Genomic DNA, 18,028 nt, shown 5'->3' on the forward strand with positions numbered 1-18,028 from the left:
CAGGGCACGGCAAGCTTTCAATCAGACAAACAAGCACGATGAAGCTGGAGCAGCGTCTCTCTGTTTGCGTCCTGCTGGTACTTTGTGTGACATGGAGCGCAAACGGAGGGAACATCTTGGTGTGGTACAGTGAAGGCAGCCACTGGATTAACATGAAGCCTCTGCTGGAGACGCTGATCGACAGGGGACACCAGGTGACGGTTCTGGTCCCGAGCACGTCGATGTTCATGAACACCAGTGAGCCTTCTCGCTTTGCCTACGAACCCTTCAACGTCTCCGTTTCAAAGGAGACCATTGAGGAGTTCATGAAAGACTTCCTTCACTTCACAATGAATGAGATGGATCATATGAGCTACATACAGATTTACATCAGATTCATGGATATAATGAAGGTCAGCTTGAAGACTTCTTTAAAGTTTTTGGACGGCGTGCTGAAATCTGAATCCATCATGAAGAAGCTGAAGGAGGGAAAATATGACCTTCTCCTGGCTGACCCCATTTATCCCGGCGGTGAGTTAATAGCAGAGATTTTGGGCATCCCTCTGGTCTTCTCCTTGAGGTTTTCCCTAGCCAACAACTGGGAGAGACACTGTGGTCAGCTCCCTGCTCCTCCTTCCTTTGTCCCCGGGGCTATGAGCAAACTAACTGACAAGATGGACTTCTCTGAGAGAGTGTGGAACTTCCTCTTCTACGCACTGCAGGACGTCGTGCTCGAAAACATTTTTTGGAAAGAACTTGATAAATATTACTCCGAAGTCAAAGGTGAGTAATAACTATGTAACAACACATTTGTAAGGACCTCATAAAGTCCAATGATTATTGGATTAATTGCAATGCTTTTAAATCCAGAGACCTTTGTCAGCACTTATTTTAAGCAGATGAAATATGAAAATAAGCTATCTGAAGTAATGGTAATACTTTCCAAAGGCCGTCCATTACGTTTGTTTTATGACAGGAACACCCACCAGTGCCTGTGAGCTGGTGGGTCGGGCAGATATCTGGTTGATGCGAACCTACTGGGATTTTGATTTCCCTCGTCCTTTCCTCCCCAACTTCAAATTTGTTGGTGGGATTCACTGCAGACCTGCTAAAGCGTTACCAGAGGTAGGGCTGTCTGCACAATATTCCTGACTTCAACAATGAAGAGAATGAGGCATTAAAAAGACAGAAATGAAAAGGCTGGTTGGTTTGTATTGGGATAATGTTATTCTTGCAGGATATGGAGGAGTTTGTGCAGAGTTCTGGAGATGCTGGCATTGTGGTCTTCACTTTGGGATCATTGATCAAGAACATCACGACAGAGAAAGCAAACATGATCGCCTCAGCCCTCGCTCAGATCCCACAAAAGGTCAATCCCTCTATTTTTTTTTCCAGGATTAATTTATTGTCATTGTACAACACAGGGTTGCATAATGAAATTCAGTTATAGTCCCTTTATTAGGCACATCAGGAGGAATGTACACAGCAGCAACGAAACACTGGTGTTTTATTTGGGCAGATAATATGGCCATCTAACATTCAAACATTTACTTGAGGGAAACATTGTTCATCTACTTTGACTATATTTGAGCACCAAACATAGTGTCCACCTCCCCCACGTCCGACCAAAGTCCTGCGCAATGTCAGTCCGCCCGGCAAGTACAACAGCCCAATCCGGAATGCCGCGATGGAACAAGGTCTCTGCACAGATGTGGGCACGATAGTCTCCAAGCAGTCCTATGTTATCCATTCCACGTTACTGCACCAGTACTGGATCAGTCAGGAGCAGGCTGAGTAGTAGAACAGTCCTCGGTCCAAGCTCGGCCAGCCTAGCTCTTAATGATGTGCATGCCCCACCATATTAATAGAACTAAAATGAACTTGAATTACCCCCAGCTAGACCATGGATGCATAAAGAGAACTAGATACAGCTTTGGAGGCAGCAGGGGTGAGAGAGTCAGACGGCTTTCCTTACTCATAACTCTCACTTTTACTTGCTTTACAGCCAAATCCACATGTAAATGGGATTATAGGTTTTGACATTTCGTCTACACCCAAACAGGGTTTACAGTCACTGAAACAGAGCTTTTGTTGAACTCCGGCCAGGGTGAAGATTTCCAGAAACTCAGTTTTCTAGTGTTCGATGTTGTCTTCTTTGTGAGGTGTCACTAATGAGGCGACATGTCAAGCAAGGGCAGCAAAAAAATACATCCATGAACAGTGGACGTGTACAAATGACCTTTCTAACAGGACATTTTAGCCCCAACCTGGCCACTGGCTTTAACAGCACTCAAACAAAATACAGTGACGCAGCATTTTTATCAATTTGAATCAAGATAGTACGACAGGGCGTAAGGCTGGGAGAAGAGATTGGATTTTCAAAAACAAACAATAGAACCTAATCACGTTGGATAGATTACCTAACACCACTAGTGAATCGAATCACCAAAGACAATTTCCCAATGAAAAGAACTCATGTTTAGTTATAAAATACAACTACGTTTCCCCTTTATTTGGCATGTATTATTAAATGTACTGCTATGCACTGTACTATGAAATATAATCAGCACGGTGTTATTTTGAGTGTTTACATTTTTGTTTCTAGGTGCTGTGGAGATACAGTGGAGAAAAACCAGCAACTCTGGGTGCCAACACCAGAATATATGACTGGATCCCTCAGAATGACCTACTGGGTAAGTAAAGCTGTTAGAAAACACAGTAAGAATGTTTTGGTGAAGTTTGTTCTTTGGCATGTCACTTCAGAGACAACCATAACACATTCACAATATGCGTAATTACAAGCTGGTATTTAGCCAGTGAAAAGTGAATTAAGCAAACAGAACCACACAATAAAGCAGTGTTCCTATTCCTTCAACATACTAATATTATACATCATGTATTTATCTTTGTAGTTTACTGTTTTTGAAGTTAATATACAAAAAGAAAAAAAAATCTACTTACCTAAACCGTTTTAAACCAACAGGAAAATGTTTAATGGTAGTAGACGTTACTCAAATGTCACTGTCAACTTAAGTAATTAAAAAAAATCCATCTGTTTCATAATCATCCACATATAGTTTTTCATATTATGGACATTTTCCTTCATTTACTTTGTGAATTACATTACGGGACAATCATATCCATCAACAGCACAGGGCTGTTTAGTTTACAGGCTGATTGTTTTGAGAATAATTCCTGTCACTTTTTAAGTGTAAATACAATACAAAACGATTCAAAGCCTGTGTACAGTTTCTTTGGTAAGTTGTATGTAAGTGGGACACAGTTTATGCTTGACTTAATTTCTGTTAAGATAGATAGATAGATAGATAGATAGATAGATAGATAGATAGATAGATAGATAGATAGATAGATAGATAGATAGATAGATAGATACTTTATTCATCCCCAGGGGGAAATTTGTTCATATGAATGCAGAATCTGGCTATGGGACAACATTTTGGTACTGGAAGCGTTCTGGTTTCCGTTTGGAGTCTGAGTAGTATTGAACAATCACCTCTGAGTGGACTTTGATTAAATACAGGTAAAGAGTCTGTTTGGAGAGAAAATGAGGCGGAAGGCATTAGCCACTTGTGAAACAATCAGATCGTAGACGTGTCTCTCAACTCCAACTCCAGTATCGCACCTCAACTGGCTTCTCGTACTGTAAACAATGACCAAGCACGGAAAAGGAAGTCTTGGCCTGGATATCCGGTAATAATGGCAGTTGCCTTCAGATGCTAAATCGTTTTCAGACCTGATGGGTTCCAAGATTGAGCCTGACTTGGACCAACAATGACAAAGTGTCTAAGAAGTCAACTAAAAGCACAAATCCATGAGGTAGGGGCCTGTGTGTAGATTTGCCACTTTCTGGAGTTTTTCCAGAATCTTATTGGGATCTGATCGAGCCAGCAAGCCTTTGCCAATGTTCATTATATGTTTATAGAAGTCATATCATACAGAAGTCAAAAGATGTGCTTTAACTGCCAGTCTTAACTGAAGAGATTCATGTATGTTTCATGATTTTTAATACCCATATCAGGTCACCCCAAGACCAGAGCTTTCATCACTCATGGCGGCGCAAATGGGATTTTTGAGGCCATCTACCACGGTGTTCCCATGGTGGGCATTCCCATGTTCAATGACCAGCCAGACAACATGGTCCATGTTGAGGCTAAGGGAGCTGCAGTTACTGTAGACTTGAACTCCATGAAGACTGAGGACCTTAGAGATGCAGTCAATACTGTCATCAATGACAAATCGTAAGTTATTTTACAGATTTTCACTTTTAGGGTGTTAAAAAGGCAAAGACTGCCTTTCTGGAGAGCTTACATTAATAATCTGTAAGTGATTAAAGACATGCCATAAAGGAGCCATGATGTAATGTAGTATGACAGAGTTCAATTACCACAGAGTTGCAAGGTCACAAAGAAATTACAAAACCGCTGGATGGTCTTTTCCCCGTGTATAATGGCTTTCCTGTTCGATTTTTAAGTTTTAAAATACATGGAACTAAAAATAAATTAACCCTTTTTATTCCCATTCTTGGTAAGGCAAATAAACGTTAGGTATAAAAATGAAAAATACATGGAAGACATGTAGCGCCTTAATCCACATTTTCACCTGTATGTCTGCATTGATAGGTACAAGCAGAATGCCTTGTGGCTGTCCAGTATCTACCACGACAGACCAATGAGTCCTCGTGATGAGGCGGTATTCTGGATCGAGTTCACCATGAGAAACAAAGGGGCCGAGCACCTGAGGGTCCAGGCCCATGAGCTCACCTGGTACCAATATCACAGCCTGGATGTCCTGGCCTTCCTCCTCGCCATTGTTCTGATCCTCGTACTCCTCTTTGTCAAGACCTGCAGTTTCTGCTTCCGGAGGTGCTGTGGCACAAAGGGAAAGACAAAGAGAAAGACTGAGTAACTGACTGGACTGAGATGTAGCTGGTAAAAAACTGAATGATCAATTCACTGGTTGTCTGGTTAGGCTTGATCTTGTAATGTAACCACAAAGCCCTGGATTGCTATCTGTGTCTTGGGACAACTCTAAAACAAGTAGAAAAGCAAATAAACTCCACAATGTTCAATATTCCCATGAAACGATGTTATGCTATTTGTTACCTTTGCAAGGACATAATGAGATCTGGTTTCCATGAGTGAGTGAGTGAGTGTGTGCATGAATGCATCTCTGTGTCTGTCCACATCTAATCTCGCATACTGCAGCACCAAACTGTGTAATATTTTGGGTGTTCATATAAGGCAAATAAATATGACATTTCCCTGCTGGTACATGTGAGGAGGTTTTAGGGATGGAATCAAGTTAAGAAGTAATGTCTCGCTGTCTTTTCGTACCTGAAACACCTGACATCCAGGTACTCCCATCACTCCCTCACAGCAACTGAAGCGTGTCTCCACTCCACCTGGCACTGTTAACAGTTTCAAAATGTACACAATGATCTGATAGTGTAAGTAAGGTATATAATAACACAATGTTTCTAAAACATAAACCGATGGTACACTCACTTTTCTTTGTAACTCCTTTCCCATAGTGGTAATAGCACTCCTCCTGACGGATGAGCTGAGGAAATAAACCCTCATTCCAAGTACAGCACAGGTTCAGTGTGCCCTCTAGTGATAACATATGAGAAAAGCATAAAGTTGTCTTTTCAGGAAATATATTTTCACTTACAGACCTGATTGTGCTTCTTATTGTCAGCAGAAAGAAGAGCACAACCAGCGTTCTTAGTCTCTTGTTTAGAAGAGATGAATGATATAACACAAATAGAATCTGGGGATCTAGAGTCTGTTTTTTACTTTCCGTTTGTGGATTTCAGGTATAGGTTAAGACATTATTTTTAATGCTGACTGTTAACTTTACAACCATTACCTTTTACCTCTAACCCCTTGCCTAGAGTGGGTCCGTTATATAACGTTTCATGTAGGGCAAAGAATAGCTACGAGTCAGAGTTCAGCTTTGTTTAGTTAATGATTATTCTTCTAGGAGCACCTTTAAAAAAAGGTTCAGGGCACAGGAAAGCTTTCAGTCAGACAAACAAGCACGATGAAGCTGGAGCAGCATCTCTCCGTTTGCGTCCTGCTGGTACTTTGTGTGACATGGAGCGCAAACGGAGGGAACATCTTGGTGTGGTACACTGAAGGCAGCCACTGGATTAACATGAAGCCTCTGCTGGAGACGCTGATCGACAGGGGACACCAGGTGACGGTTCTGGTCCCGAGCACGTCGATGTTCATGAACACCAGTGAGCCTTCTCGCTTTGCCTATGAACCCTTCAATGTCTCTGTTTCAATGGAGACCATGGAGGAGTTTTTTGAGGAGTACCTTCACTTCTCCATGTATGAGATGGATCACATGAGCTACATACAGATTTACATCAAATACATAGATCTGATGAAGGTCGACATGCAGTATACTTTAAAGTTTTTGGACGGCGTGCTGAAATCTGAATCTATCATGAAGAAACTGAAGGAGGGAAAATATGACCTTCTCCTGGCTGACCCCATCTATCCCGGCAGTGACTTATTAGCAGAGATTTTGGGAATCCCTCTGGTCTTCTCCTTGAGGTTTTCCCTAGCCCATAACTGGGAGAGACACTGTGGTCAGCTCCCTGCTCCTCCTTCCTTTGTCCCCGGGGCTATGAGCAAACTAACTGACAAGATGGACTTCTCTGAGAGAGTGTGGAACTTCCTCTTCTACGCACTGCAGGACGTCGTGATTGATTATGTTTCATGGAAAGAACTCGATAAATATTACTCCGAAGTCAAAGGTGAATTACTCAAATACAATACTGTATAACAATTATTTTTTCTATCGACCACTCAAAGTCCATTGATGATTTTGCTTTGGATTCATTGCACTGGTTTTATATACCTTTGTCAACAATTTGATATTTTCAGTAAATATAATGAAAACTGTTAATCTTATTGTTTTATGACAGGAACACCCACCAGTGCCTGTGAGCTGATGGGTCGGGCAGATATCTGGTTGATAAGAACCTACTGGGATTTTGATTTCCCTCGTCCTTTCCTCCCCAACTTCAAATTTGTTGGTGGGATTCACTGCAGACCTGCTAAACCGTTACCAGAGGTAGGGCTGTCTCTACTACCACAGGCCTATTAATAGGTCATTACACAGCCTCCACAGTATTCCTGACTTAAACAATGAAGAGAATGAGGCATTAAAAAGAGAGAAATTAAAATGCTGGATGGTTTGCATTGGGATAATGTTATTCTTGCAGGATATGGAGGAGTTTGTGCAAAGTTCTGGAGATGCTGGCATTGTGGTCTTCACTTTGGGATCATTCATCAAGAACATCACGGCAGAGAAAGGAAACATGATCGCCTCAGCCCTCGCTCAGATCCCACAAAAGGTCAGAACACTACTGTAGGTGTTAGGGTTCTGACATTTGGTTCTCTGTTTGGGCTTTTGTTTTCTTTTACAAAGCAGCAATTATGGTCTGGAGAAAAGGGGATTGCGTCGCTGCGGGGAGTTTGTAGCGTGTGTGCTGCTGTTGGTTTTCCTGCTATGCCAGTTTAGCATAGCGCGCCTCCCAGAACACAGGTGCCTCACCAGGGTACAATGTTGTTCTTCCGTGTGGTGGGCGTGTCAGACAGCACGTTGTGTGTTACGTTGGGTGGGTTGCCATGTTGAGCGCAGTGGCTCCAACGAGAGAACATTATATTTCCCACAGTTTAAGCTACTATTGCATTTTCAAAATGCAATAGTATTATTCAAACGTATTGTTTGATTCGTAATGCGTAACCGTGAGCCTCGTACCGAATGGTTCAATATGAATACGTGTATTGTTACGCCCCTAATAACCCGTAGCTGTGGCGTCACAATGAGGTTATTAGGAGGTGGCTCAACTGTAGTAGGACAGCACTGAAGGCCCAGGTATAAAACACACGGCCCGCCACTGACTTTGACTATATTTGAGCACCAACCATCACCAATGCAAACATAGTGTCCACCTCCCCCACGTTCGACCAAAGTCCTGCGCAATGTCTGTCCGCCCGGCAAGTACAACAGTCCAATCCAGAATGCCGCGATGGAGCAAGGTCTCTGCACAGATGTGGGCACGATAGTCTCCAAGCAGTCATCCATCCCACGTTCCTGCAACCGTACTGGATTAATATAAAACACAATTTTATACAATATATATAGTTGGGGGTCCCTGCTCCATCTCTCTATCAGTTTGGGGGTCCTTGGCCTGAAAAGCTTTGAAGACCCCTGGTCTGGGGTATTCCAAATCTGGCGAACATGGATTTCAGCTTTTGGATGACAGTTGCGGATGTGAGGTTGGTGATTTTTTCTACCTCAAAGTACCTGCTATAACAGTCTACAACAACTATATAGTCAGTACTGTGCCAGGTGAACAAGTCTGTGGCTACTGTTTGCCAAGGTCGTTCCGGGATAGGATGCGAGAACATCGGCTCCTTTGTATTGGAGCGCTCAAGGCAGATGCTGCAAGATCCTACTTGTGCCTCTATCTGTTTGCACATTCTGGGCCAGAAGAGTACGTCTCTTGCTCGCTGCTTACACTTTTCCATCCCCAAGTGTCCAGTGTGTATGCGTGAAAGCATTTCAGCTCTGAGTGAGTGTGGTACAATGATCTTTTCACCTTTGAGCAGGATCCCGTTTGTCTCTGATATCTCATCCCGATGATTCCAATACTCAACGATGGCAGGCGGACACCTTTTGTTCGACTCAGGCCATCCTGCTTGGATAACTTGTCTCAACATTGAGAGTTGCTCATCTTGTGCTGTGGCGGCTTTGCCATTTTGCGATCACTCACTGGTGCACTGCTGATCACCGTGTGGATTTGTAAATCCATGCCTTCACTTAAGGAGTTGTCAGGACACTCAATCGGCTTTCTGGACAGCGTGTCTGCGACCGGGATTTGTTTTCCAAGCTTGTGTGTAATGGTAATGTCGTACCTTTGTAGTTGCAGTATCATGCGCTGTAGTGGCAGTGCGGCTGCCAAGGGTTTCCGCATGATTGACTCCAGCGGTTTGTGGTCTGACTCGACGATCACCTGTCGTCCGAACAGATATTGATGAAAGTGTCTGCATCCAAAGAGCACTGCGTACAGCTCCTTTTCGATTTGAGCGTAATTTTCTTCGGTTTCGTTTAGTGTCTTGGATGCGTTTGCGACTGGTTTCTCTCCCTGGAGCAAGACTGCTCCTAAGCCGCATTTTGATGCATCGACTTGTAGTTTCGCATCTTTGGTGTGGTCGAAGTATGTAAGCTCTGGGCCGGGCTCCTGTGTTAGCAGGTCTTTCATTTGCTGGAATGCAACGTCTTGATTTGAGTCCCACGTGAATTCACTGTTCTCTTTCAGCAGTTGTCTGAGCGGGGCAATTGTCTCTGAAAGTCTAGGTGCAAACTTGGAGAGGTAGGTGACCATGCCCAGTATGGTCTCCAGCTCTGCTTTGCTGCATGGGGAAGCCATTTCTTTGATTGCCTTGACCTTGTTAGGGTCGGGCTTGATGCCTTCTCGTGTCAGTCTATGTCCAAAATAGCTCACTTCAAATTATACTTTTGTCTTTGTTTAGCTTTATTCCTCTCTCCCTGGTTCTCTCTAGCATGGCGCGCAGGTTGGCATTGTCATCAACTCCCCTCTGAAACTCATCCTGTGCAGAAATGATTCCGAAACGGAGCCTTTTGAACCGATATCTGCCGTAGATGGTGTTAAACGTGGTCAGCATGGATGATTCATGGCTGAGTTTTATCGTCCAGTATCCAGATCTAGCGTCCAGTACACTAAAGTACTGTGCTCCGGCTAGTCTTGGTGTGAGTGACATCATTTAGAGTGGGAAGTGGATAGTGGGGTCTCTGGATAGCTTTGTGTTTAAGGGGCGGGGATCTAAACACACCCTAAGCTTTCCTGTTTTCGTCTTTTCCACTGCCACTAGTGCATTCACTAAATGTACTGCTATGCAGTCTACTATGAAATATAATCAGCACGGTGTTATTTTGAGTGTTTACATTTTTGTTTCTAGGTGCTGTGGAGATACAGTGGAGAAAAACCAGCAACTTTGGGTGCCAACACCAGACTATACGACTGGATCCCTCAGAATGACCTACTGGGTAAGTAGAGCTGTTAGAAAACACAGTAAGAATGTTTTGGTGAAGTTTGTTCTTTGGCATGTCACTTCAGAGACAACCATAACACATTCACAATATGCGTAATTACAAGCTGGTATTTAGCCAGTGAAAAGTGAATTATGCAAACAGAACCACACAATAAAGCAGTGTTCCTATTCCTTCAACATACTAATATTATACATCATGTATTTATCTTTGTAGTTTACAGTTTTTGAAGTTAATATACAAAAAGAAAAAAATCTACTTCCCTAAACCGTTTTAAACCAACAGGAAAATGTTTAATGTTAGTAGACGTTACTCAAATGTCACTATCAACTTAACTTACATTTTTAAATAAAAAAAAAAATCCAGTTGTTTTATAGTCATCCACATATAGTTTTTTATATTGTGGACATTTTCCTTCATTTACTTTGTGAATTACATTATGGGACAATCATATCCATAAACAGCACAGGGCTGTTTACTTTACAGGCTGATTGTTTTGAGAATAATTCCTGTCACTTTTAAAGTGTAAATACAATACAAAACGATTCAAAACCTGTGTACAGTTTCTTTGGTAAGTTGTATGTAATTGGCACACAGTTTATGCTTGACTTAATCTCTGCAAGATATCTACATATAAATGCAGAATCTGGCTATGGGACAACATTTTGGTACTGGAAGTGTTCTGGTTTCCGTTTGGAGTTTGAGTAGTATTGAACAATCACCTCTGAGTGGACTTTGATTAAATGCAGGTAAAGAGTCTGTTTGGAGAGCAAATGAGGCAGGAGGAATTGGCTGAAATGCAATCCCAGAACCAATCGGCTATCGCCTGTGTGTAGATTTGCCACTTTCTGGAGTTTTTCCAGAATCTTATCGGGATCTGATCTAGCCAGCAAGCCTTTGCCAATGTTCAGTATATGTTTATAGAAGTCATATCATACAGAAGTCAAAAGATGTACTTTAACAGCCAGTCTTAACTGAAGAGATTCATGTATGTTTCATGATTTTTAATACCCATATCAGGTCACCCCAAGACCAGAGCTTTCATCACTCATGGCGGCACAAATGGAATTTATGAGGCCATCTACCACGGTGTTCCCATGGTGGGCATTCCCATGTTCGCTGACCAGCCAGACAACATGGTCCATGTTGAGGCTAAGGGAGCTGCAGTTACTGTAAACTTCAACTTCATGAAGACTGAGGACCTTAGAGATGCAGTCAATACTGTCATCAATGACAAATCGTAAGTTATTTTACTGATTTTCACATTTAGGGTGTTAAAAAGGCAAAGACTGCCTTTCTGGAGAGCTTACATTAATAATCTGTAAGTGATTAAAGACATGCCATAAAGGAGCCATGATGTAAAGTAGTATGACAGAGTTCAATTACCACAGAGTTGCAAGGTCACAAAGAAATTACAAAACCACTGGATGGTCTTTTCCCCGTGTATAATGGCTTTCCTGTTAGATTTGTAAGTTTTAAAATACATGGAACCAAAAATAAATCAACCCTTTTTATTCCCATTCTTGGTAAGGCAAATAAACGTTAGGTATAAAAATTAAAAATACACACCTTAATCCACATTTTCACCTGTATGTCTGCATTGATAGGTACAAGGAGAATGCCTTGTGGCTGTCCAGTATCCACCACGACAGACCAATGAGTCCTCGTGATGAGGCGGTATTCTGGATCGAGTTCACCATGAGAAACAAAGGGGCCGAGCACCTGAGGGTCCAGGCCCATGAGCTCACCTGGTACCAGTATCACAGCCTGGATGTCCTGGCCTTCCTCCTCACCATTGTTCTGATCCTCGTATTCCTGTTTGTCAAGACCTGCAGTTTCTGCTTCCGGAGGTGCTGTGGCAGAAAGGGAAAGACAAAGAGAAAGACTGAGTAACTGACTGGACTGAGATGTAGCTGGTAAAAAACTGAATGATCAATTCACTGGTTGTCTGGTTAGGCTTGAACATGTAATGTAACCACAAAGCCCTGGATTGCAATTTGTGTCTTGGGACAACTCTAAAACAAGTAGAAAAGCAAATGAAACACTCAGAAAATCACTCCACAATGTCCAATATTCCCATGAAATGATGTTGGGCAACTTTTCCTCTCAACCAGCCCCCCTGACCTGTGGGGTACCGCAGGGGTCCATTTTGGGTCCACTACTGTTCTCACTGTACATGCTGCCTCTTGGATCCATTTTCCAGAAACATCTCTCATCTCATCTCATCTTCAACCGCTTATCCGTGATCGGGTCGCAGGGGCAACAGGCTCCAGCAGGGGACCCCAAACGTCCCTTTCTCGGTGCCACATCAGCCAGCTATGACTGGGGGATCCCGAGGCGCTCCCAGGCCAGTTTGGAGATATAGTCCCTCCACCTGGTCCTGGGCCTCCCTCGGGGTCTTCCTCCCAGCCGGTCGTGCCTGGAACACCTCCCTAGGGAGGCGCCCAGGTGGCATCCTTACCAGATGCCCGAACCACCTCAACTGGCTCCTTTCCACGCAAAGGAGCAGCGGCTCTACTCCGAGTCCCTCACGGATGACTGAACTTCTCACCCTATCTCTAAGGGAGATGCCAGCCACCCTCCTGAGGAAACCCATTTCGGCCACTTGTACCCGCAATCTAATTCTTTCGGTCATGACCCAGTCCACACCATAGGTGAGGGTAGGAACGAAGATTGCCCGGTAGATGGAGAGCTTTGCCTTGCGGCTCAGCTCTCTTTTCGTCACAACGGTGCGGTAGAGCGACTGCAATACCGCCCAAGCTGCTCCGATTCTCCAGCCAATCTCACGTTCCATTGTTCCCTCACTCGCGAACAAGACCCCGAGGTACTTCAACTCCTTCACTTGGGGTAAGGACTCATTCCCTACCCGGAGTGGGCAATCCACCGGTTTCCTGCTGAGAACCACGGCCTCAGATTTAGAGGTGCTGATCCTCATTCCAACCGCTTCACACTCGGCTGCGAACTGATCCAGTGACATAACATTGCTTATCACCTCTATGCCGACGACATTCAAATATACCTTCCCCTCAAACCTGGAACTGCCTCAATAAATTCTTTAATGTGCTGCCTGGCATATGTCAAAAGCTGGCTCTCGCTAAATCTTCTATGCCTCAATGAAGGTAAAACAGAGATTATGGTAATAAATCCCTCTCGCCTTCATCTGCTGTACCGGACAATCCCTCATTGTGTCTTGGCCTCATGACAACCCACTGCAAAGTCCATGTATCATTTATATTGGACCTCCAAGTTGCGTCGGTGGTCAAAGTCAGCTTCTTTCAGCTAAGACTCTTAGCTAAAGTCAAAAGACCTGGAGAAAGTTATCCATGCTTTTATCACCTCCAGGCTGGACTATTGTAATTCTTTGTATGCTGGAATCGGCAAAAAAACTTCTATCACGCCTTCAGTTAGTGCAGAACTCTGCAGCGAGACTTTTAACTGGTACACACAGGCGTGAACACATTTCACCGATTTTAAAATCCCTTCATTGGCTACCTGTAGAGTACAGAATTCATTTAAAAATGTTGTTATTTGTTTTTAAGTGTTTAAATGGCGCCGCCCCAGTTTATCTGTCTGACCTGCTGCTGCCCTAAACCCCACCTCGCTCACTACGATCTCTCGGCCAACAGCTTTTAGTTGTTCCGAAAACAAAAATGACAACCCGGGCCGACCGGCCCTTCTCTGTCGCTGCCCCTAAGCTCTGGAACAACCTTCCCCTTCATATTAGGTTGTCATCCACTTTACCAAAGTTTAAAAGTCCTATTTCCTTTCCTTGGCCTATCACCTTTGATCTTAACATGGCACTTTTGTGTGATTTGTGTCAGTTTGTCTTGATTTTAATGTCACTTCCTGTTATTAATCAAGTCTTTGTTTGTATGACTGTATATCTACTGTATGTGCAGCACTTTGGGCAACCTTTGTTGTATTTTAAAAGTGTGCTATATAAATACATTTTGATTGATTGATTGATTGATTATGCCATTTGTTACCTTTGCAAGGACATAATGAGATCTGGTTTCCATGAGTGAGTGATACTGTCATCAATTGACTGCTGACAGCTCCTTCACTAATCTCAACCAGCTCCCGGTCGGTTTGGAGCCACTAGTGATCACACAGCTGAGTGCATCGCGGAGCCACAGGCTGTGTTTGAAAACGCATACTAACGCAGCTACTGCATACTACATACTCAATCAGTGTGTACTGCATTCTGCCCTCCTAAATGAATGATTCAGTAAGATTTTACCAGCAGACAGTTCACCGTCACGTCTCTGAAAACCGTGTAGCTAATTCCCAAACAGGCATTATTTGGTTAAACAGACCACATATTGGAAATCTAAACAGTTCTTGCATTAAAAAAATGAAACTTAATAGAGTCAGTAGACTTGAAGACTAAATAAATACGTCATGTTGCAGTTATGCCAATAAAACGCACTGAGACCAACAAACCAAAAATTATATTTAATCAAACATTTCAGCAGTGGTCGTCTTGGCTGAGATCTGCACCATACTGAGTGCAACTTTGCAGTTTCACTTGTTTTGTCGCCATGAAGTCAGGTTCAGTCAGTCTAGCCTGAAAAACTGAAGTGAAAACATTGTTTACCTCTGTACACTAGATTATGTATTTGCTTTCAAATATATGTGAACGGTTGTATTGTTTGCTCCTTCATGTAACAGTAAGTTGCTGACATTGATGGGTATAACTTTGGAAAAAAAGTAACACATAAAAGGGATTTTTCATTCTGTTAATTTCATTCTTCTGACAAGTTATTGTTAATGGTATTTTATATATATATATATATATATATATATATATATATATATATATATTTATATATATATATATATATATATATATATGTGTATATATGTATGTGTATATATATATATATATATATATATGTGTATATATATATATATATATATACATATACACACACACATATATATACATACACATATATATATATATACACATATATATGTGTATGTATATATACACACACACACACACACACACACACACACACACACACACACACACACACACACACATATATAAGCTCTTAGATGCTTGTTTAAAAAAGGAGATGCACTTATGACTTCTGGTGACTAGTAGTTCTCTTGAATACCTATTGAATACACTTCTTGTAAGTCGCTTTGGATAAAAGCATTTGCTAAATGACTGGAATGTAATGTAATGTAATATATATACTGTATATATAAATATATGTGTATAGAAGTTATACAGTAATCCATTTTTAAACAAATAACATAAAATGATCTGGTATTGGTATACCTTGTGAACAAGTTATAGACTCTAGACTCTGTTTTTACTTTAGGTTTGTGGATTTCAGGTATAGGTTAAGAGATTATTTTTAATACTGACTTAACTTTACAACCATTACCTTTTACCTCTAACCCCTTGCCTGAGGTGGGTCCGTTATATAACGTTTCATGTAGGACAGGGACCCCTGTACTAGGACAGGGACCTCTGTCCTACACACCTAGAGGGACCTCTGTCCTACAGGGACCTCTGTCCTACACACCTAGAGGGACCTCTGTCCTACATGAAACGATAACGTTTACGTTTCATGTATAACAGAAGTCCCTACATGACTCTGAGCTACGAGTCAGAGTTCAGCTTTGTTTGGTAAATGATTATTCTCCTCGGAGCACATTAAAAAAAGGTTCAGGGCACGGCAAGCTTTCAGTCAGACAAACAAGCACGATGAAGCTGGAGCAGCGTCTCTCCGTTTGCGTCCTGCTGGTACTTTGTGTGACATGGAGCGCAAACGGAGGGAACATCTTGGTGTGGTACAGTGAAGGCAGCCACTGGATTAACATGAAGCCTCTGCTGGAGACGCTGATCGACAGGGGACACCAGGTGACGGTTCTGGTCCCGAGCTCGTCGATGTTCATGAACACCAGTGAGCCTTCTCGCTTTGCCTATGAACCCTTCAACGTCTCTGTTTCAATGGAGACCATGGAGGAGTTTTATGAGGAGTACCTTCACTTCTCCATGTATGAGATGGATCATATGAGCTACATACAGATGTACATCAAATACATGGATCTGATGAAGGTCGAATTACAGTATTCTTTAAAAATTTTGGACGGCGTGCTGAAATCTGAATCCATCATGAAGAAACTGAAGGAGGGAAAATATGACCTTTTCTTGTCTGACCCCATCTATCCCGGCGGTGACTTAATAGCAGAGATTTTGGGAATCCCTCTGGTCTTCTCCTTGAGGTTTTCCCTAGCCAACAACTGGGAGAGACACTGTGGTCAGCTCCCTGCTCCTCCTTCCTTTGTCCCCGGGGCTATGAGCAAACTAACTGACAAGATGGACTTCTCTGAGAGAGTGTGGAACTTCCTCTTCTACGCACTGCAGGACGTCGTGATTGATTATGTTTCATGGAAAGAACTCGATAAATATTACTCCGAAGTCAAAGGTGAATTACTCAAATACAATACTGTATAACAATTATTTTTTCTATCGACCACACAAAGTCCATTGATGATTGAATAGCTCTGGATCAATTGCACTGGTTATATATCCAGTCACTTTTGTCAACAATTTGATAGTTTCAGTAAATATAATGAAAACTGTTAATCTTATTGTTTTATGACAGGAACACCCACCAGTGCCTGTGAGCTGATGGGTCGGGCAGATATCTGGTTGATAAGAACCTACTGGGATTTTGATTTCCCTCGTCCTTTCCTCCCCAACTTCAAATTTGTTGGTGGGATTCACTGCAGACCTGCTAAACCGTTACCAGAGGTAGGGCTGTCTCTACTACCACAGGCCTATTAATAGGTCATTACACAGCCTCCACAGTATTCCTGACTTAAACAATGAAGAGAATGAGGCATTAAAAAGAGAGAAATTAAAATGCTGGATGGTTTGCATTGGGATAATGTTATTCTTGCAGGACATGGAGGAGTTTGTGCAGAGTTCTGGAGATGCTGGCATTGTGGTCTTCACTTTGGGATCATTGATCAAGAACATCACGGCAGAGAAAGGAAACATGATCGCCTCAGCCCTCGCTCAGATCCCACAAAAGGTCAGAGAACAATCTCTATTTGCCACCTGGAATTAACTGGAATGATCTCCAGGAGCAGTTTTAGTGGCACAGTATTGCACTTTTGCTTGCAATTGCTTTGTCACAAGACAAGGACTATTTTAAAGGCTCTCCTTCTAAATAGACTGAAGGACGGTTTTTAGGTTATATTTTACAACTATATAGTTCATGAATAAAATGTTTTGACTGATGTCCTTAACTGCAAATACTTTTTAAAGTCACCGCTTGAAACTGCAGTGTCACGTAATGTAATTAACAAAAACTAAGGCAACAAAGTCTAAATTGTGAAGAATTACCAAATCTGAAGTAAGGACTATGTCTAAAATAGATTCTCGTACCAAGCGGCATTCCACAAAACCAACATGACAAATGTGATAAGGTAGGAGGTCAGCAGCAATGATAGTACATGGTGGTAGAGTTATAACGACATGACATTTTCTTCTGGTGCAATCAGGATACTGTGACAGGATGTAAGGTAAGGAGAAAAAATAAACAGTGTTCTTCCTGTTGTTTATAGGTGCTTTGGAGATACAGCGGAGAAGCTCCAGCGACTCTCGGTGTGAACACCAGAATATACAACTGGATCCCGCAGAATGACCTACTGGGTAAGTAAAGCTGTTAGAAAAGCTATAGAACAGGCCTTTGGCAGTAATCCTTATGAGTTTTTTTAAAACATTTTATTTTTCTTCATTATTTAGTTTGATGATACAACATCCTTAAGAGACATATGAGAGAAAACACATTAAGAGCGTTACTTTCCAACTATTACACATTGATAACACGCATTATTACGAGCTGGTATTTCATATCCAGGTTTCCAGACCACGTATCTTAAACGTTGGTCCTCCCCATGACTT

The 18,028-nt window shown here is 42.3% G+C and overlaps 2 protein-coding genes across 3 annotated transcripts; both read left to right on the plus strand.

Annotated features, from left to right (window-relative positions):
- Positions 1-2: 2 nt before the first annotated feature.
- On the plus strand, positions 3-14,051 carry LOC137879861 (UDP-glucuronosyltransferase 2A1-like). 2 transcript variants are annotated; one of them, XM_068720794.1, is made up of 7 exons: positions 3-762; positions 6,140-6,766; positions 6,938-7,086; positions 7,238-7,369; positions 10,002-10,089; positions 11,113-11,332; positions 11,700-14,051. In XM_068720794.1, the coding sequence occupies exons 1-7, from the start codon at positions 39-41 to the stop codon at positions 11,983-11,985; spliced, it is 2,226 nt and encodes a 741-aa protein (XP_068576895.1). In that variant the 5' UTR covers positions 3-38; the 3' UTR covers positions 11,986-14,051. The 2 variants fall into 2 exon arrangements, with proteins under 2 accessions (XP_068576895.1, XP_068576894.1); XM_068720793.1 differs by lacking the exons at positions 6,140-6,766; positions 6,938-7,086; positions 7,238-7,369; ... (1 more) ...; positions 11,113-11,332; positions 11,700-14,051 and adding exons at positions 956-1,104; positions 1,217-1,348; positions 2,585-2,672; positions 4,019-4,238; positions 4,620-5,081 and having other exon boundaries at positions 16-762.
- A 1,743-nt stretch (positions 14,052-15,794) lies between these two features.
- Positions 15,795-17,784, plus strand: LOC137879793 (UDP-glucuronosyltransferase 2A1-like). The gene is made up of 4 exons (XM_068720689.1): positions 15,795-16,541; positions 16,722-16,870; positions 17,022-17,153; positions 17,689-17,784. Exons 1-4 carry the CDS (start codon positions 15,818-15,820, stop codon positions 17,782-17,784), a joined length of 1,101 nt encoding a protein of 366 aa, XP_068576790.1. The 5' UTR covers positions 15,795-15,817.
- The last annotated feature ends 244 nt before the right edge of the window (positions 17,785-18,028 follow it).

Source organism: Cebidichthys violaceus, unplaced genomic scaffold (assembly GCF_023349555.1).
Source record: "Cebidichthys violaceus isolate CVI_PGR_0920_01 unplaced genomic scaffold, fCebVio1.0.p SCAF_26, whole genome shotgun sequence".
Lineage (NCBI taxonomy): Eukaryota > Metazoa > Chordata > Actinopteri > Perciformes > Stichaeidae > Cebidichthys > Cebidichthys violaceus.